Source organism: Lithobates pipiens, unplaced genomic scaffold (genome assembly GCF_037356315.1).
Source record: "Lithobates pipiens isolate NorthernLeopardFrog02 unplaced genomic scaffold, aLitPip1_a1.2 Scaffold_3, whole genome shotgun sequence".
Classification (NCBI taxonomy): Eukaryota; Metazoa; Chordata; class Amphibia; order Anura; family Ranidae; genus Lithobates; species Lithobates pipiens.
The window spans coordinates 169,232,835-169,254,820 of NW_027507790.1; the positions used below are offsets into that span (position 1 = coordinate 169,232,835).

A 21,986-nucleotide genomic window follows, 5' to 3' on the forward strand; every position below is an offset into this window, starting at 1 on the left:
TTTTTTTTGGTTTTTTTCAAAGCTTAATTGAACAAGCTGAAGTTAAAAGCTGATTGGCTATCATGCACAGCTGTAGCAGATTGTGCATGCTCCAGTTTTAGTAAATTAACCCCTTTGTGTCATTTTTTGCGGCAAGGCTTTCATTTCTAGGGCTATCTCCACCACATTTCAGACCTCACTCAGCACATTTATGTCCCATGCGGTAGCATAATTTTAGCTTGCACCCCTAGAGTTTTTTTATAAATCTTTTCTTAAACAGAAATTTATGAAATATTCTGTTTTATTATAATTCATTACTATGCTGAGCTTAGTATGCATACTAATCTTTTACGTTATAGCATAGCTATATCTGTAATGCTCATGGACAGCCCATAAGAGGAAAAATTCTTCAAGCCGCATCCCTTTCCACCCTTGTTTAGTTCTTGTTTCTGTTCTGAAATCCAGAGTTAGACATATTGGTAACTCTATTTCCAGTAATCTTCCAGGACAGCAGGGTTCCCTCCTTGTTATGATGTTTTGTGATCCTGTATATGATTTATTTGAGATTATAGCCTTTGTTTCTTGTTTAACCACTTGACCACTGGGCACTTAAACACCCTTAATAACCAGACCAATTTTCAGCTTTCGGTGCTCTCACATTTTGAATGACAATTACTCAGTCATGCAACACTGGACCTATATGAAATTTTTGTCCTTTTTTTTCACTCAAATAGAGCTTTCTTTTGGTGGTATTTAATCACCGCTCGGTTTTTTATTTTTTGTGCTATAAAAGAAAAAAGACCAAAAATTCTGTAAAAAAAAAAATGAATTTTTCTTCGTTTCTGTTATAAAATTTAACAGATTAGTAATTTTTTCTTCATAAATTTTGGCCAAAATCTATACTACTACATATCTTTGGTAAAAATAAGTACAAATTGGTGGATATTATTTGGTCTTTGTGAAAGTTATAGAGTCCACAAGCTATGGTGCCAATATCTGAAAATTGATCACACCTGAAGTACTGACGGCCTATTTCAATTCTTGAGACCCTAACATGCCAGAAAAGTACAAATACCCCCCAAATGACCCCTTTTTGGAAAGAAGACATTCCAAGGTACTTAGTAAGAGGCATGATGAATTTTTTGAAGTTGTCATTTTTCCCACAATTCTTTGCAAAATCAAGATTTTTTTTTTTTACTTTTTTTTTTTTTTCACAAAATTGTCATATTATCAGTTTATTTCTCACATACAGCATATGCATACCACAAATTACACCCCAAAACACATTCTGCTATTACTCCCGAGTATGGCGATACCACATGTGTGAGACTTTTACACAGTGTGGCCACATACAGAGGCCCAACATGCAGGGAGCACCATCAGGCGTTCTGGAGCACTCAGGACAATTCTGACATTTCTCTCCTACATGTAAAAATCATCATTTATTTGCTAGAAAATTACATAGAACCCCAAAACATTATATTTTTTTTAGCAAACACCCTGGAGAATATAATGGTGGTCGTTGCAACTTTTTATCTCGCACGGTATTTGCGCAGCAATTTTTCAAATGCTTTTTTTTTGGAAAAAAAACAATTTTGTGCTTAAAAACAAAACAAAAAAAAAAACAGTAAAGTTAGCCCAATTTTTACATAATGTGAAAGATGAAGTTACGCTGAGTAAATAGATACCTAATATGTCACTCTTCAAAATTGCACACGCTCGTGGAATGGCACCAAACGTCGCTACTTAAAAATCCCCATAGGCTACGCTTAAATTTTTTTTTACTGGTTATATGTTTTGAGTTACAGAGGAGGTCTAGGGCTAGAATTATTGCTCTCGCTCTAACATTCGCCGCGATACCTCACATGTGTGGTTTGAACACCGTTTTCATATGTGGGCGGGACTTACGTATGCGTTTGCTTCTACTTGCGAGCACATGGGGACAGGGGCGCTTTAAAAAAATATTTTTTTTTATTGTTCATTTTACTTTATTTTAGTTTGACTTTTTTTTTTGCCCAAAAATAAATTTTTTGATCACTTTTATTCCTATTACAAGGAATGTAAACATCCCCTGTAATAGGAATATGGCATGACAGGTCCTCTTTACAGTGAGATATGGGGTCAATAAGACCCCGCATCTCACCTCTAAGCTGGGAATCCTGAAATAAAAAATTAAAAAAAGATTCTGGCTTTGATCGTATTGGCGAGTCAGTAGAAGCACCGGAGAGCGGCGGGAGGGGGGGATGTCTATGGCTGGGTATTGCAGGGTATCTCCGGGTATGGCTGGGCATCTCCGGGTATGGCAGGGTATTGGCAGGGTATTGCTGGGCATTGCAGAGTATTGGCAGGGAATTGAGGGGTTAAATTTCAGTAAGCAGCGATGTGGGCACTGCAGATGCAGCCCACAGCGCTGCTGACACCGATCTCTTCCCCCTCCGCTGTACCGATCGGTACAGAGAGGGGGAGGGAGGGTTTGTTTACAAGTGATCACTCCGTCATTTGACGAAGCGATCACGTGGTAAACGGGCGCAATGAGCGGCCGTTTACCATGATCCGTGATGCGCCGGGTCCTTTGAACCCGGCGGTCACAGATGCTCTCGAGTGCGCGCCCCACTGTAGATGGACATCCTTTTTGAAGTTTGTCACTTCCTGTGAGCTCTACTGAAAGAAAAAAATATCTTCCTGTAAACTCCTAATCTCTCCTAACCGCTCCCCTCATGTAATGTGTGTGTGTGTGTGTGTGTGTGTGTGTGTGTGTGTGTGTGTATATGTGTGTATATATATATATATATATATATATATATATATATATATATATATATATATATATATATATATATATATATATATAATCTCTCATATAACATATTTTTGGGTCTAGATACGCTTTATACTATAGAAAGGCTGTAATTGCCCTTTAACTTATACCATAGATACTTGGGCAGCAATTTTCAACCAGGTTTCCATGAAAACGTAAGGTTTCTCCAGAAGTTCCAAAGGGTTCCTTGAGCTGTGGCTGATTGACCTCCCTTCTGATAATGGGTCTGCCACTTCAGAGCCAACTAACATGATTCTAATGATCTTTTAGGCTGTCTATAGGGGTGGCCTTCTGACAACCACTGTGAGGATGGCATTCTTTCCACTGACTACTACTGTAAGAATAATTTTTCCCAACTGACCCCCAAGTGAATTCATTTTAGCAAAGATTCCCCAAGACCCGAATTTATTTTAGGAGTTCGCCTGGGGTTAAATGGTTGAGAGAGGCTCCGCTAGAGGATGGCTGGACATGCAGGAACACCGTGGCCTTCCACCAGCATTCCAATGTTACAATGCACATAAGGCTCGGTTCACACAGGGGCGACTCAGATCCGACTTCAGGTCGCCCCTAGTCGCCTCAGGTCGGACAACATTTAAAAATCAATGTAAGTGAATGAGAGCCGTCTTAATGCACGCTACTGAAGTCGCTCCGACTTCAAAAGAAGTTCCTGTACTACTTTAATCCGACTTGTAGGCGACTTGTACCCATTGATTTCAATGGAGGTCGCCTCCAAGTCGGATCTCTGTCTATACGGAGGCGACTTTGACAGAATTATTAGCTCTGAAGGGGGAACTCCACGCCAAATTTCTGAAAAAAATTTGGCATGGGTTCCCCCTCGGAGAGCATACCAGGCCCTTAGGTCTGGTATGGATTCCAAGGGGATCCCCCTACGCCAAAAAAGCGGCGTGGGGGTCCCCCCCAGATCCACACCAGACCCTTATCCGAGCACGCTACCCGGCCGGCCAGGAAAGGGGGTGGGGACGAGCGGGCGCCCCCCCCTCCTGAGCCGTACCAGGCCGCGTGCCCTCAACATGGGGGCGTGCGGCCCCCCCACCCCAAAGCACCTTGTCCCCATGTTGATGAGGACAAGGGCCTCTTCCCGACAACCTTGGCCGTTGGTTGTCGGGGTCTACGGGCGGGGGGCTTATCGGAATCCGGGAGCCCCCTTTAATAAGGGGGCCCCCGGATACCGGCCCCCCACCCTATGTGAATGAGTATGGAGTACAATGTACCCCTACCCATTCATCTGTAAAATAAAGTACAAAAAAAAGCAAAACACACAAGATAAAATAGTTTATTGCACAGCTCCGGGGGTCTTCTCGCCGGACTCCTCCGCTATCTTCTTCTAGCTCTTTTGCTAGCGGAGGAGCCCGGCTTTCTTCCTCGCCGCCGCTCTCTTCTTCCGACTTCGGGGGTCTTGTCCCCCTCTTCGGTTCTTCTGCCGGGCCACCGCGCCTTCTTCTAGCTCTTTTACAGGCGGTGGCCCGGTCTCCTGTCGCCGCCACCGCCTTCCGTTCTTCTTCTTCTCCTGGAGATGTTGACTCAACGCTCTCTCCGGCCGCAATGCCAGGGACGCGCTGCGTGGCGACTTATATAGGGACAAGGGGCGGGGTCATCGGTTGATGTCACATGACGACAGTCCCAGCATCCTCCGGGACTGTGACTTCGTAAGGGGGTGGGGTCACCATGTGACATCAACCCATGTGACATCAACCGATGACCCCGCGCCTTGTCCCTATATAAGTCGCCGCGCAGCACGTCCCTGGCATTGCGGCCGGAGAGAACGTTGAGTCAACATCTCCAGGAGAAGAAGAAGAAGAACGGAAGGCGGTGGCGGCGACAGGAGACCGGGCCACCGCCTGTAAAAGAGCTATAAGAAGGCGCGGTGGCCCGGCAGAAGAACTGAAGAGGGGGACAAGACCCCCGAAGTCTGAAGAAGAGGGCGGCGGCGAGGAAGAAAGCCAGGCTCCTCCGCTAGCAAAAGAGCTAGAAGAAGATAGCGGAGGAGTCCGGCGAGAAGACCGCCGAAGACGGAAGACCCCCAGAGCTGTGCAATAAACTATTTTATCTTGTGTGTTGTGTTTTTTTTTTGTACTTTATTTTACAGGTGAATGGGTAGGGGTACATTGTACCTCATACTCATTCACATAGGGTGGGGGGCCGGTATCCGGGGGCCCCCTTATTAAAGGGGGCTCCCAGATTCCGATAAGCCCCCCGCCCGCAGACCCCGACAACCAACGGCCAGGGTTGTTGGGAAGAGGCCCTTGTCCTCATCAACATGGGGACAAGGTGCTTTGGGGTGGGGGGGCCGCACGCCCCCATGTTGAGGGCACGCGTCCTGGTACGGCTCAGGAGGGGGGGGCGCCTGTTTGTCCCCTCCCCCTTTCCTGGCCGGCCGGGTAGCGTGCTTGGATAAGGGTCTGGTGTGGATCTGGGGGGGACCCCCACGCCGCTTTTTCGGCGTAGGGGGTTCCCCTTGGAATCCACACCAGACCTAAGGGCCTGGTATGCTCTCCGAGGGGGAACCCACGCCAAATTTTTTTCAGAAATTTGCCGTGGAGTTCCCCCTTCAGAGCTCATTCTCTGGCCACGGCAAAAGTCGCCTGGCCTGGGACGACTTAAAGTTGTGTTGTAAGTCGCCCCAGGTCATGTCTGAAAGTCGTGTTCAAGTCGTCTCCAAGTTGCCTCACAAAGTCGTCCTGAAGTCGTGTCGCCCCTGTGTGAACCGAGCCTTAATATGAAAGCTTTGTATATCTAAACATTTGTGTTTATGCCTTTGCTGGAGAGGGGGTTGAGAGGACAGCAGGTGTGGACAGCATCTACTGTCAATGCTTATGGGCAACTTTATATTGAACATTGTTTAGAAAGTGCGATATTGTTTCAGCAATTGTTCAGCTACCTCATTTTACATATATTTGTTTTCATATTTTTGTCAGAGCCTGAAGGCCAGCAAAATTCGGGTGTCTGTCATAGGTCTCTCAGCTGAGGTTCGGGTCTGCACTGTGCTCACTCGGGAAACTGGTGGTAAGATAAACGTTAATAGCTTATATAGAGCACAAGAATCATCCTTCAACAATGTGGTTTACGGCTGTGCTTTACTTATGCCACTTGAAAGCATGGACATCTAGAGACTGCAACATTTCTGACGCTTTCCTGTACACAGGGAGCCACAAACTTGGCCCTTTCAATCTAAGTTAATTTGTTTGCATTGCTTTGTTTGCATTGCTTGAGCAAACTGAAGCATAGTTAAGATTCCAATAAGAATTTCAGAAACTATACTAACAGTAAGCAGTGCAGTATGAAGTGAATAAAAAATGTTTGGCCTATTCGGCCCCTTGCACACACGTTTAGAGACTGTAAATTCCTCTAACGTAAAGTACCTGTTACTTCCTCGTGCCTGGGGAAACTGCAGGTGCCACGTACAGCCGCACATACAAATAAATGGCTGTACACGATCACACTAACAATAAGAAGACTTTACAGCCACACAATGCATCTAGATTCTTGTGGAAGAGACTGGGCAAAAGCAAGTTTGCCCACTTAGTGTTACTCCATCTAGAACAACTAGAATAGTCAACCTACTCCACTAGCCAGTCACAACTAGGTGTACAAACTCAAGATTGTGAACTGAACAGCAACACTGAGCACCCAGACAGCTTGCACTGGCAGGCAGGGTGGCATCCTGGAATCTTTTGTAATACATGGCCAGGTGTTACCGAGGATCATTTTGATAAACGCGTGGCTCTGTGCCTTCCCTGGCAGCCCTGCATCCACCTGCAATTAACTGATTTTTAACCTTAAAGTGGTTCTAATGGCTCAAAGTTTTCATGCATTCTATGCATGCAGGTAAAAAAACCTGTGTGCAGTAGCCCCTCTAATGCTTACTTGAGACTCACTTCAATCCAGCAATGTGCATGGGAGCCTCGGCTCTCTGGGGACTCTCTCACCCCTCATTGGCTGAGGCAACAGTGGGAGCCAAAGTGAGCAATCACAGCCAGTGAGCAAATTAGAGAGAGGGATGGGGTGAGGCCAAACGTGGCTCTTTGTGTGAATGAACATGCAGAGCCGTGGCTCAGGAGCGAGCCCACTTGGGTGCCCCCAAAGCAAGCTGCTCGATCTGGGGGCACTTGGCAGGTGGGAGGGGTCGACTGGGACCCAAGAAGAAAAGGATACAGGCAAACCACTGCACAGAGCAAGTAAGTATAACATGACTTTTTACTTTAGTTTCAATGTTTAGTAGGGAAGGGGTAAACTGCTATTTGGCTTATTTTTTAATCATGTTATCCCACCAGGGTTTTTTTTCTGAGTGAACAGAATTCCCGTTGGAGGATTTTCCCTAACTTCTTGCTCTGGTCACACATTTTGGGGATTTTCCATCTCTTTCTTGATGATGATTGCCAGGAAAAATAGAGGGTCAAATCTCCATAGCAGGAACACAGGCATCAGTAAAAAAAACTGGACAGAGTCTAACCCACCCTTACTCTAAAAACGAAACAAAAAAGTGCTTTAACCACTTGCTTACTGGGCACTTAAACCCCCCTCAGTCCCAGACCAATTTTGAGCTTTCAGCGCTGATGCACTTTGAGTGACAATTACGCGGTCATACAACACTGTACCCAAATGAAATTTTTATCATTTTTTTCCCACAAATAGAGCTTTCTTTTGGTGGTATTTAGTTACAGCTCGGAGTTTTATTTTTTGCTAAACAAACAAAAAAAGATGCAAAAAAAAAAAAAAAAATCATGTTTTAATAGTTTGTTATAAAATTTTGCAAACGGGTCATTTTTCTCCTTCATTGAAGTGCGCTGATTAGGCGGCACTGATAGGCTGCATTGGTGGGCACTGATGGGCTGCATTGGTGGGCACTGATGGGCTGCATTGGTGGGCACTGATGGGCTGCATTGGTGGGCACTGATGGGCTGCATTGGTGGGCACTGATAGGCTGCACCGGTGGGCACTGATAGGCATAGTTAAGGCGGCACTAATAGGCACAGATAAGGCGGCACCGATGGGCACAGATAAGGCGGCACTGATGGGCAAAGATGGGCACAGATAAGATGGCACGGATGGGTGGCACGGATAAGTGGCACGGATGGGTGGCACGGATGGGCACTGATAGGTACCACAGATAGATGGGACTGATGGGCACTGATAGGTGGCACTGATAGGTGGCTCTGATAGGTGGCACTGCTGGGCACTGATGGGCGGCACTGCTGGGCACAGATGGGCGGCACTGCTGGGCACTGATGGGTGGCACTGGGGTGCAGCACCTTTGAGGCAGATTGGGTGGCACTGTGGGTGGCACTGTGGGGTGGCACTGTGGGGTGGCACTGTGGGCACTATGGGCACTGACGGGGGGCACTGACGGGGGGCACTTACTTTTGCTTTTATTTTATTTCAGGATGGCACTGCGGGAGGCAGGTGGGCACAGGCAGGTGGTCCCTTGTATTGATGGCCGTGATCGGGACTGATGTCCCGATCACGGCCGCCGGCGATCGGCTTTTTTTTTCTCTCCTCGCCCTGTCAGCGCGAGGAGGAATAATAGCCGATTACCGGCTCCGTTCTATCACATGATCAGCTGTCATTGGCTGACAGCTGATCACGTGATAAGGGGTCGGGATCGACCCCTTACACGGATCGGTGATCAGGCGAGTCTCACGGACTCGCCGATCACAGAGCGCGCCGCGCGCGCCCCTCAGGGGGCGCGCAGGCCGCTCGTAACCGGGACCACGTCAATAGACGTAGTCCCGGAAATGTAGGTCCGCGCTAATGCCGTCATTTGGCAATAGCGCGGATCTGTAGTGGTTAAGAACATGTACTGCTGCAGATTACAAAAAATAAATGGAAAAGTAATCTGTTATCTGTTCTATATTAAAGAGGAGCTGCAAGAAAAATATTAAAAGCCAGCAGCTACAAATATTGCAGCTGCTGACTTTTAATAAATTGACACTTACCTGTCCCAGGGTCCAGCAATGTCAGCGGCAGATGACGAGCAATCGCTAGTCTCTGTGCTGCCCCCGCCGCCATCCTCTGTCAGGGAATCGGGAAGTGAAGCTTTGCGGCTTCACTGCCCGGTTCCCTACTGCGCATGCACGAGTCGCGCTGCGCGTCTCCACTGGTCCCCGCTGTGTCCTGGGAGCTGTGTGTTTCCCAGAACACAACGGGGGGGGGGGGGGGGGGTTCATTTGAGGCGAGCTGCGGCTAGCTTGTCCCGGGAAGTGGGTGCAGTTACCTGCACCCCCCTCCCCCCTGAAAGGTGCCGATTGTGGCACCGGAGGGGGGGAGGGATCAGATGAGCAGAACTTCCACTTCAGGGTGGAGGTCCGCTTTAAGTAAAAGTTTACTGGTACTTTTTACTGATTGGTGTTTACATTTCAATCTGCTTTCTATATTGGTGAATGTTTGTGATTTTTTTTATTTATTTATTTTTTCTTAGGCGTTTATCATGTCATCCTGGATGAGAGTCACTACAAAGAGCTCTTGATGCACCATGTAAGCCCACCTCCTGCAAACAACAGTTCTGAATGCTCTCTGATACGAATGGGTAAGGGACCTTTAATTTACTTTCTGATTATTTTATTATTTCCAAGCAAAGAAGACAATTTGTTTTTTCAAGTTTCTGATTGTAAAGCATGGTATCATATCATGTACCGTGTTGTGTATCGTTTTTGTATCCGATCATATCATGCATGTATTTGGTTGCATTCTTCCCAGATAAACAATTAAAGCTGAACTCCTGCATGCAAATGGGCACTCCATCCACCATTTCATTATTATATGTGCATAACTCCTCCCAAGGTCCAGGCCACTGCTTGTGTCAAGGCTATGGATTTTTGAGAGGATACTGAGGCAGGGTGTTGTGAGGTTTACAGGAAGCTATATACATCACCTTGCCAGCCCCTCCCACCAGTCACGATCCTCCTGCAGAAAGGCACAGTGAAGACAGGCAGCCCATACATTTCTTTTCTTAGTGTGAATGGTGGAATCCCCCCCCCTCAGAATACACCGATTTAGTGCTGGTGGCACTGATTAGGAAAAACCAGACTAGCTGGTCTGTACACAATTTTATGGGTAGATCGACGTCTGTACAACCAGCCTGCCCATACATGGATCGAAATTTGGGCAGCCCCTGCTTAACTAGAGAATTTCGATCCATGTATGGACAGCTTTAAAATGGGGAACAGAAAGGGTAATTAAGGTATACTGCAAATGGGAAAATGAAAAGGGTTTAATAAATATGCTGCAAGAAGACTATATGGAGACTTAAGATTTAATTAGTGGTTAAATAAAGGGAACAATATCTTACATTTCTGAATGCTTGTGTTGACATACAATGATGACATTTTTTAATGTAAACTTGTTTCCACTCTAGGTTTCCCTCAGCATACCGTGGGTTCCCTGTCTGATCAAGATGCAAAGCCTTCTTTTAGTATGGCGTATGTATCAAATACTATGTAAATGAGGGATATGTTTCAGCAAAATGGTTATTAATTCAAGAGTTTATGCACCAACTGTTCCAGCTGTATAAACAGAATATAAAATCGATTCAGTTACAACTATGAACAAATTGTGAAAATTTTTACAAATAAAGTATGCTGCACTAAATAAATCTTATTTAAATGCAGATTAACATAATTAGATACTTGGTGATCCTGCCAATAAACTTTCATTCCTTTAGTGAATCCATCCATTAATCTGCAGTCTGAGGAGGATAATTATTTATTTATTGCAGGTACTTATATAGCGCTGTCAATTCATGCAGCGCTTTACATATACATTCACATCAGTCCCTGCCCTCAAGGAGCTTACAACCTAAGGTCCCTAACACACATTCATACATATATTAGGGCCAATTTAGACAGGATCAGATTAACCTACCAGCGTGTCTTTAGAGAGTGTGGGAAGAAACCAGAGTACCTGGAGGAAACCCACGTAGGCACAGGGAGAACATGCAAACTGCAGGCAGATGGTGTCATGTTCGGGATTGGAACCAGTTACCCTTTTTGCTGCTAGGTAAAGGTGCTAACCACTACACCACTGTGCTGCCCATAGCATCCATGGCTGGATACCAGACCGGATTGACTTCAGAAAAGGCATGTATATCGATTTTTGCTCCACAGGGCCAGATAGACCAGTCTCAGAATGTGGCTGCAAGTAGATTCAGGGTTAGTTAGTTTTGGCTGAACTTCCACTTTAAAAAGTATTTTTTTCCTACTTTAATGCAGATGAAGTTTGCTTTCTATAGTTCTTTCCCCATTATCGGCAGGCGACGTGGTTCCCGCATCTTTCACAGTGCTTTACTCCTATTGAATGCTGTATGTTTGACTGTAATGGATATTGTTTGGCCCAAAAAACCCTTTAAAGTTGCATTAAACATGGAATTCTGCTTTAATAACAAGGCACTTCTTGTGTGGCTGATATTTTTATCTAAATAGCTGTTAAAATAGACAAAATTTAACTGAATCACCAACAGCTTCCTCTAGTATATACAGATCTAGTTCATATAGATATGCAGATATCGCTTCTGTATAGTTATTAGTGTTGTCACTGGGGATAACCCTACCCCTCCCAATGATTGACTACAGGACTGGTATTTAATGGGGTGCATCTGGAAGAAGTGATGCAAGGTGGCTGCTTGAATCCTGCTTACTGGATGACATCACAAATAGGATTCCCATACTCATTCCAGTAAAAAGTAAAATAATAATCAAAAGGTTGACCACTGAGGAACTTTATAATAAAGTGAAACTTTATTCTTTAAAACTGAGGACATTGAGCAACATTCACTTGGTTATTTTCACTCTTTTTTTTTTTTTTTTCCCCCAAATAGTTTATTTTTATTTTTTATTACAAGTTTTGCAGTTTTACCAAAAATCAACAAAAGAAAGAAAACAAAACACAATAAAACGTCACCAACCATACATTCCCTCAATACAGTGTTAGGAAGTGACAACCACATTTTAAAAAAACATGTATAAAAAAAAAAGGATTGGGTCAATATCCAGAGAGTATATAGAGTGCTACACAAACCCCTCTACAACTCAACTAAAGTGCCTACACACAGTGCACTTTGGCCATTCATACCGGCCTGTTTATTTTCACTTTTTAATACAGTTTATTGATACTATATTCTATTAGTTCGTAAACCTGGCATAACTGCCTTGTAGAGAATGGTAATGAACCTTTTTTGTTTTGTGTATGGAATATGCCAATTCAGAGATGATCTATTTTACTTGCTGCGCTTATTGTTAGTTCAGTAGATGATTACAGACATAGCATTGGTGTAGTGTTTAGTTACTTATATTGTAACTATGTATGTTCGTATGCTCAAAATTTCCTGTTTTTTTCTGTTTAAGGCACCTGGATAGCACAAATGAGCCAGGCCTGACGTTAGGAGGCTACTTCTGCCCACAGTGTAAAGCAAAGTACTCTGAGCTCCCAGTAGAATGCAAAGTGTGCCGTGAGTATATGGACACATTCATTAATTTATTAAATGCTGCTGTAGAGAATATATTTCATTATGGAAGGTTTCTGAAAAATAGTGTTTCCTTTTTCTTTATCGTACATCACGGGACACAGAGCAGCCATAGTAATGACTATGTGGGTTATGCACCACTTAGAGGTGAATGGACACTGGCAGATCAATCAAACAGGAAGTCCTCTCCTATATAACCCCTCCTACACAGGAAGTACCTCAGTTTTTATTTTTGCCAGTATCTGTAAGGTGGTGGTCACCGATGTGATACATGTGCTCTTGGAGCATACTTGGAGGTCTGGAACAGTTCTACTGAGAATCAAGGACATCAATCGGATCCATTTGTTAAAAAGCTGTCATCCAAAATGGATGGTAGCCTCATTGGATAGGAGAGCAGATTCCACAAGGTTTGCCTGTGATGCAGCCTCACTGTGCTGGACGCTGCATAATGGAACCCTGTGCAGTGTTTTTTCTGACCAATGTGCTTTTCTGCAGGGGGCTTTAAAGGTCCAGGGGAGTGGACCCCAGATTAAGGGGGACCCAGTCCCTGAAGGTAATTTATGACAACCCGCCGTGATGGGTGAAGATTGGACTCCTGTTACATTCAGAGTCCTGCAGCAGGAATGATAAGTCTGCATTTTGCTTTTTTTTTTTTTCAAAGTTTTCTTTAAAAAAAAAATCTGACGGTCTGCTCTCCCAGTGGCCACTGGGGCAGTGTTCATGCTCTGTGTACTTCTCAGGAGTACTGGGCTGCAGTATCTCCTCCAGCCGCTAGAGGGGGGTTTGCTCTGTATGGCCTACTCGTGTATAGACAGGAAGTAGAAGGGCAGCCCTTTTTTGTGTTTTCTGGTGGACCATGTGAGCTGAAGCATCTGCAAGGCCTCTCAGACATAGCATCAGCTCATGGCTACATAGGGAAATGCAAACTTTCTATGGGAGCGCTATGCGACCAGACCAGTCTGGTTCTATGTTGCATAAAGGAATATTAATTGTACAACTGTTTGTTGATATACCCCTGTTCGAGTATCACTGCACTTTTAAGGAGTTGCGTCTCCAGAATAGTGTGCATTTGGTCTGCAGGAGCTGTTTTGAAGCAGCATAGAGGCTGTATTGGATGCCTATGTGCTTGGCTAATCCTGCAAAACTTGTATAGGGCCAGGTGCAGTTGAGCAGGGGCATGCTTGCAAACTGGCTTGAATGCATTTTGCTTAAATGCATGTTTGCATGAAGATGAAGATACATGTTTATTAGTGGTGCACCGAAATTTCGCCCGCCGAAACATATCAGATGAAAATTGTGTTTTTAGCAAGCAGCTGAAAGAAAAAAAATGCAGATAACGATCCCGACAAAGGGGACCGAGTCCGCCACGCAGGGTGCCGCACATGTGTCATTCTGGTGCGCCCGGTCAGAGTCCTTCCCTCTCTCCCCTCTTCTCTCTCCTCTCTCCCCTCTTCTCTCTCCTCTCTCCCCTCTTCTCTCTCCTCTCCCCTCCCCCTCTCTCCTCTCCCCTCCCCCTCTCTCCTCTCCCCTCCCCCTCTCTCCTCTCCTCTCTCCCTTCCCTCCTCTCTCCCTTCCCTCCTCTCTCCCTTCCCTCCTCTCTCCCTTCCCTCCTTCCTCCCCTAATCTTCTTGCAAGTGTCAGATGTATCCTCACCAGTGCCTGGTAGTGCGATCTCATGCTGTGTCACGAGCTGGATTGAATCGCTGGGCAGCACTGTAACAATGATATTGTTACAGAGGCTGCCGGTGATTCAGATCCAGCTCTGTGACATAGCGTGAGATCGCACTGGCGGGCTGCATCTCATGGGCACTGGCGGGTTGCGAGGCTGCGTCTGATATGCACTGGTGAGGCTGCATTGATCTCTTGTACCAGGTCTGCAGTCTTTGACCATCTCCTGTACTAGGTCTGCAGTCTCTGACCATTTCCTGTATCATGTCTGCTAGAGGTGCACCGAATCAAAATTTTGCCAATATTATTCACAAAGTAAGAGATTGCAGACATATGATACAAGAGATGGTCAGAGACCGCAGACTGCATTTTTCTTGAGCTTTTCTTGCACTAAAAGTGGCAATAATGGCCAACAATAAATTCATATTAATTTAAATTGATGATATTAAAAGTGGAATTGAATACAGTTATATATAAATATTCATATATTTTTTATAAACTGTAATTTTCAGTTTCGGTTTTCTGCTAAATGCATTTGGCATTTTTGGATTTGGCACCAAAATTTCCATTCGGCACACACCTAATTTTAAGGCCACTACATGGTCTTTGGTTCATACATTTGAAGGATTTTACCAGATGGATATCAAAGCCACGGAGGATCCTGCTTTGGATACAGGATGTTACAGGTGGCAGAATAAGTCCTTCTAAGGTGGCAGTTTCTGTGATTGTCTCCCTCCCCTCAAGTGCATTGCTTTAGGACATCCCACATAGGCATTACTATGGCTGCTCTGTGTCCCATGATGTACGATAAAGAAAATGTTATTTTTCCTACAGCTTACCTGTGAAATCCTTTTTCTTTTAGTACATCACGAGACACAGAGGTACCTCCCATCTTTTTTGGGATATTCATTGCTTTGCTAGAAAACTGAGATACTTCTTGCGTAAGAGAGGTTATATAGGGGAGGACTTCCTGTTTGATTGATCTGCCAGTGTCAATTCACCTATAGGTGACGTATAATCCACATAACTATGGCATTACTATGGCTGCTCTTTGTTCCGTGATGTACTCCAAGAAAAGGACTTTAAGGTGAGCTGTAGGAAAAATCCAATTATTTGTAATGTAGATAAAATATTGAGTTTTAGAAGTGTATTTGTGAATTTGCCTTTTGTTACAGTTGATATATTTCTCTGCTGATATTTATTATATCCTAATTGTACAGTAAAGCATGCAGACTGAATTTTCATAGGCCCTGGGTTATAGGCGTGTACCTTCAAGTGCTTGAACACTGGCAAAGCTTTTGAGAATATGACCCTAGGATCCCTCCCTTATAATTCTACCCCACTCCGTGCGAAAAATGATAAAGACTATGGAGCCGTACAGGGATCCCCGCAGAATGGGATCTATCACCTGTAAAATTGCTTTGGGCACTGGATCCTGGATTTTGGCACTTCATGCAATGCATGTAGTAAGTTGCAGGATGCTGTGGGATGGCCACTGTGACGGGGGAAGCCTAGACCTATACAGGGACCAGCAACTGACCAGAAAGATGAGACAGGTTCTGCCAAGTAGTATTTGTTTTTACGATTAAAACGATATGGGAATTGTGTTGGACTTTTATTCACCTATTGAGTGTTTACATTTTCAAACTTGATGGTAAAATTTGCACCATTCAGGGCTTAGTCTATGTCTTACCTCACACAGCACGTCACACTAATACACCTGTCCTTTAAAACCTGGGTTTCAACAGCCATGGCATTAAAGCCAGTGACTGAGATGCAGAATGGTACAAGGGGCCTTGGGACAGCAGGTCTGGCCTGTTCCAGGGGTCCTAAAATGTGAGAGTGTCTGTGTACAGGCTCTTCTGGGCCAATTTGGTAGGCAGCTTATAACCCAGGATTAATGAGTATACAGCCTATGTCCTGTACTGTGCTCCAAGATAGATTTATTTTTTGTTTGTTTTGCTGCTTTTATAAATCCTCTCTCTTCCCGTTAGGCCTTACTTTAGTGTCTGCTCCGCACTTAGCACGGTCCTACCACCATCTTTTTCCATTGGATGCTTTCAGAGAGGTTTCCACTGCAGAATATGAAGGGGAGAAGTAAGTTTATTTTTTTTTTCCCCACATATTAAAAAATATATACACTTTGGTAGTTTTGTGTGTTCTCTGGCTGATGTCAGAGGTGTTTTTAAGATGCTGCAGTTTTCTCAAAGGCAACCTGTCGATATGGTTTCAGTTTAGAGTAGTTGAAGCTTCCATGTGCTCTAGTAGTATAATTTTATTTGAAAGTAGCAGCCTCCAATACAGGATAGAAATTGGATATCCTGGCTGATTTTGTCTCTTTATTTTTAATATGCGTTTTATTGAATTTTACAAGTTATTTAAACAATAATAGTAAATGAAGTACACAAGTACAAAAATTACAATACAGTACCAGTTTTTGTTCTTGGTCACCGAGAGAAGGAATGGTGCACATTGTTTATCTCTTCATTCATATTTTATAATGTACAGTGGAGGGCACAGGAACATAATTTTGTCTGTCTGGTTCAGATCTGATTGACTGTTGGTGGCATATCATTTTGTCTAGCTGTGCCTATCACTGCCATACAAGGGAGTTACGGGTGCCAGAGTGGCAAGGAAATGTTTTGATATCCAGATTCATCTATCACCACTCATCTTGAGGGTCATAACATTTAATACCGTTCACAAATTGTCCATTAGGCCTACCTTGACAAAGGGGTCTATCCATGGATACAATACAGTATGGTGTTAAAGTCTCCTAAAAATGTAGCTATCTGATGACTCCGGGCTTGGGTCAATATCAATTCAAGCAGTTGAGCGTCAAATAAAAAGGGTACATAAACATTGAACAAAGCTATATTCAGCGACATACTGTATTAGCAATGGACTGATATGGTAATGGGTATCATTCCCCTGTGCCTATTTTAAGGTCTAGTACCTTAAAGAAAAGGCCTTCAGAAATTAGGACTGTGACATATCTTGAGTATAAAATCCACATAAAAACTGATTGCAATAAAATTTTTATTCACAGTAGAAAATAGAAAACATATCAAATGTTTAAACTGAGAAAATGTACCATTTTAAGGAAAAAAATTATTTAATTTTGAAATTGGTGGCAGCGACACAAGTTAAGACAGGGCAACAAAAACATGGCAAAGTAAGTGCTGGAAGAACATTTTGCAACTAAATAGGTTAATTGGCAACAGGTCAGTAATATGATTGGGGTAAAAAGAGCATATATTAGAGAGTCAGTGTAAAGATGGGCAGAGGTTCACCAATCTGTGAAAAGCTGCGTCTAAAAAATGTTCCCATCCAGACAATGTATTTTTAGAGTAGGTCTTGCATGTTTCAGCAGGACAATGCTAAGTCATACTGCATCTGACATCAGCATGACTTTGTAGTAGAAGAGTGGGTGCTTAACTGGCCTGCCTGCAGTACAGACCTTTTCATCAATTGAAAATACTTGGTGCATCTTGAAACAAAAAATATGACAAAAGCCCCAGGACTGTTAAGCAGTTAGAATCCTATATCAGGCTGGAATGGGACATCATTCCTCTGCCAAAACTCCAGCAACTGGTCACAGATTCCAGACGTTTACAGAGTGTTCTTAAAAGAAGAGGGGATGCTACACTGTGGTAAACATGGCCTTTATTTATTTTTTTCTTGTCAAATGAGTAGATGGGTAGTCCTTGGCAAAAATAAAAAGGGCAGTATAAAATAAAATCAACTGGAAATGGAAACCTGAGCTGTGCATATACACTCTCTCCGGCAACTTTATTAGGTAAGCCTGTTCAATTGCTTGGTAACACAAATTGCTAATCAGCCAATCATGTCAGCAACTCAATGCATTTAGGCATCTAGATGTGGTAAAGACGACTTGCTGAAGTTTAAACCGAACATCAGAAAGGGGATTTAAGTGACTTTGAACATGGCATGGTTGTTGGTGACAGACGGACTGGTCTGAGTATTTCAAAAGCTTCTGATCTGCTGGGATTTTCACACACAACCATCTCTAAGATATACATATACAATGGCCTGAAAAAATAATCCAGTGAGTGGCAGTTATGTGGATGAAAATGCCTTGTTGATATTGGAGGTCAGAGGAGAATGGGCAGACTGGCTCAAGATGATAGAAAGGCAACAGTAATTTAAATACCCACTAATTACAACCAAGGTATGCAGAATACCATCTCCTGAATGCACAACCCTTTAAACCTTGAAGCAGATGGGCTACAGCAGCAAAAGACCACACCGGGTGCCACTCCTGTCAGCTGTAAACAGGAAACTGAGGCTACAATTCGCAGAGGCTCACTAAAATTGGACAATAGAAGATTGTAAAAAAGGTTGCCTGGTCTAAGTCTCGATTTCAGCTGCGACATTCAGATGGTAGAGTAAAAATTTGGTGTAAACAACATGAAAGCAAGGATCTATCCTGCCTTGTATCAACGGTTCAGGCTGGTGGTGGTGTAATAGTGTGGGGGATATTTTCTTGGCACGCTTTGAGCCCCTTAGTACCAATTGAGCATCAATTAAATGCCATGGCCTGCCTGAGTATTGTTGCTGACCATGTCCATCCCTTTATGACTGAAGTGTACCCATCTTCTGATGGCTCCTTCCAGCAGGATAATGTTCCATGTCACAAAGCTCAAATCATCTCACCACTGGTTTCTTTAACATGACAATGAGCTCACTGTACTCCAATGGCCTCCAGAGTCATCAGATCTCTATCCAATACAGCACCTTTGGGATGTGGAACGGGAGATTCACATTATGGATGTGCTGCCAACAAATCTGCAGCAACTGCGTTATGTTATCATGTCAATATGGACCAAAATCTTTGAGGAATGTTTCCAACACCTTGTTAAATCTATGCCACCAAGAATTAAGGCAGTTCTGAAGGCAAAAGGGGGTACCAACCTAGTACTACCCAGGTTTACCTAATAAAGTGGCCTCTGTGTATGTATGTATTTTCTATATTATATATGAACCAGTCTCTACTCTCCAATCTCTTAGCCCTTGTACACACGGTCGGACATTCTGACAACCAAATCCGTTGGATTTTGTCCGACGGATTTTGTCCGAAACTGTTGCATACACACGGTCGGACAAAGTTGTCGGAAAATCCGATCGTTCAGAACGTGGTGACGTTATTTCGTTACAATGGGACTATGTTCATGCTATTAGCCAATAGCTTTGGTCTAGGAATTTGATCTGAGCATGCGTGGCACTTTGTCCAATTGGAATTCTCTACACACAATCGGACAAAGTCCGATCGGATCATGTTGTCGGAAAATTTTATAGCCCAGCTGGAAAACTTGGTCCGTCGGATATTCCGATGGAAACAGTCCGATGGAGCCCACACACGGTCGGATTATCCGACAACACAGTCCTATCGGACATTGTCCATCGGAATATCCGACCGTGTGTACAAGGGCTTAGACAAAAACTAGCAATTAACCCATGCAGTGAGGCTGTGACCACAAAATAAATTTTGCCTACAGTTCAATTTTGAGTTATAGCACATTTTGTTGGTATATTGCCGTTTTGCTTTTTATGGTCATGGTGAAATAACTATATATTAATAAAATACTTATGCAACATATACTTAATTTCACCTACTTAAGGTATTGTCGAGGCTGTGATGGAGAGATAAAAGATCTACAAGTAAGTGCCATAATTTTGAAGGGAATTTTTTTTTTCTTTTACTACTTTCCTTGTCTGACTCTTTTTGTAGCCCACTGAAAAAATTGCTGACCTCATTCTGACAATGCTTATTGGCTTGCTGTTGAGGCTGGCCATAGATAGATAATTATCCTTTTTGTTCAGTCGGTTTGAAAAAAAAAAATGACTTGGTTCTCCCATACACACATTCGTTGTGGATGGGGGAATCATCCCTGCTGTGCTATCGTTTTCTGACCATGGGAAGAGTTCTCTGCTGTCAGAATACACCGATCAGTGCTGCCGGCTATAGCTGGTTGTGCTGATCAAGCTGCAAAATTCTGCAGCCACCCTACCTATCAATGGATCAAAATTTGGCCAGTCCCTGAGTCACTGACCACGAACAAGTATGTACAGTTGTGCTCATAAGTTTAAATACCCTGGCAGAATTTATGATTTCTTGGCCATTTTTCAGAGACTATGAAAGATAACACAAACTTTTCTTTCACTAATTTTTAGTGTTTGGCTGAAGCCATTTATTATCAGTTAACTGTGTGTGTATACTCCTTTTTTTTTTTTTTTTATCATAATTACAGCATAAACTACCCAAATGACCCTGATCAAAAGTTTACATACCTTGGTTCTTAATACCGCATATTGCCCCCTTTAACATCTCGCCACTGATAAGTGAACTTGCGGCGAATCCGCCGCAGTGATCAATTCTATCTGAAACTGGACCACTCACTGAAGAAGAGGATACTGGGGTTATGGTAGCTAGCTGCTGCCATAATGATATCCCTCTTCAAAGTGGCGACGTATATCGTTGGGAGTCGGTCCGAAAGTGGTTTAACCAGTTGCCGACCGCCGCACGCCGATGTACGTCGGTAGGATGGCACGGGCAGGCATAAGGACATACATGTACGTCCCTTGCCTCCCGCGGGTCGGGGGCCCGATCGGGCCCCCGCCCGGTGCCTGCGGCGGTCGGTTTTCGTCCGGGAGCGATCCGGGACGAGGGGGCGGCCATTCATTCATGGCCACCCCCTCGCGATCGCTCCCGACGAATAGAAATCCCCGGTGACATCACTTCCTCTCCTGTAATGTAAACACAGGAGAGGAAGTGATGTATTCTCTCCTCCGTGTCGGTATTTTTCGTTCCGACACGGAGGAGAGCGGATCGGTGCGTTGCACCAACACTCTACACACACAGTAGAACATGCCAGGCACACTCACACCCCCCCTTTACCCCCCGATCACCCCCCCAATTACCCCTGCCCCCCAGTCACAGTGACACCAATGTCATTTTTTTTTTTTTTTTTTTTTTTTTGCATTGGTGTCATTTGTGACTGTAATAACTGTTAGGGCAGTTAGGGTTAGCCCCCTTTAGTTCTAATGTACCCCCCTAACCCCCCCAATAAAGGTTTAACCCCGTGATCACCCCCCGTCGTCAGTGTCACTAAGGCTGGGTTCACATTGCAGCGGTTTATGAGAACGAATGTGATTCGCACCGCACTGCAGTGCAAATCACATCCGATCTCTGTGCGATTCGAGTTCAGCCATTCGCCGCACCCGCCGCACCCGCCGCAAATTCGCACGGGACCCTTTTTTTGGCCCGCAGCAGAATCGGATCGCATGGGTGTTCACACCATGCGATCCGAGTTTGCAGATCGCACTGCGATATGCGAACTGATCTGGGGGTGTCAGTAACATTTCACTGACACTCCCAGCAGTTCGCATAGGGCAGTGTGAACTGCCGCCGGGAGGCATGCGGGAACCCGCCGCGGATTCGTGGCGTTCCCGCATCGCTCCAGTGTGAACCCAGCCTAATAAGCGATCATTTTTCTGATCGCCGTATTAGTGTCACAGGTGACGCTTGTTAGGCAGGTAGGTATTTAGGTTCGCCGCAGCTTTTTATAGCGCCAGGGACCCCCATATACTACCGCATAAAGCCCCCTGATTGCCCCCTAGTTAACCCTTTCACCAGTGATCACCATATAACGGTTACAGGTGACGCTGGTTGGTTAGTTATTTTTTTATAGTTTCAGGGCACCCGCCATTTATTACCTAATAAAGGTTTAACCCCCTGATCACCCGGCGGGTGTCATTTGTGACTAATAACTGTTAGGGCAGTTAGGGTTAGCCCCCTTTAGTTCTAAGGTACCCCCCTAACCCCCCCAATAAAGGTTTAACCCCGTGATCACCCCCCGTCGCCAGTGTCACTAAGGCTGGGTTCACATTGCAGCGGTTTATGAGAACGGATGTGATTCGCACCGCACTGCAGTGCAAATCACATCCGATCTCTGTGCGATTCGAGTTCAGCCATTCGCCGCACCCGCCGCAAATTCGCACGGGACATTTTTTTTGGCCCGCAGC

The 21,986-nt window shown here is 44.4% G+C and overlaps 1 protein-coding gene across 3 annotated transcripts in view; it reads left to right on the forward strand.

Annotated features, from left to right (window-relative positions):
• GTF2H2 (general transcription factor IIH subunit 2) overlaps positions 1–21,986 on the forward strand; it is a 76,799-nt gene that overhangs the window by 45,651 nt on the left and 9,162 nt on the right. For all 3 annotated transcript variants that reach the window (XM_077462477.1, XM_077462478.1, XM_077462480.1), the window contains exons 10-15: positions 5,734–5,821; positions 9,234–9,341; positions 10,170–10,233; positions 12,154–12,257; positions 15,935–16,037; positions 19,583–19,622. In XM_077462477.1, coding sequence (XP_077318603.1) covers positions 5,734–5,821; positions 9,234–9,341; positions 10,170–10,233; positions 12,154–12,257; positions 15,935–16,037; positions 19,583–19,622 — 507 coding nt within the window. The remainder of the gene's footprint in view (positions 1–5,733; positions 5,822–9,233; positions 9,342–10,169; positions 10,234–12,153; positions 12,258–15,934; positions 16,038–19,582; positions 19,623–21,986) is intronic.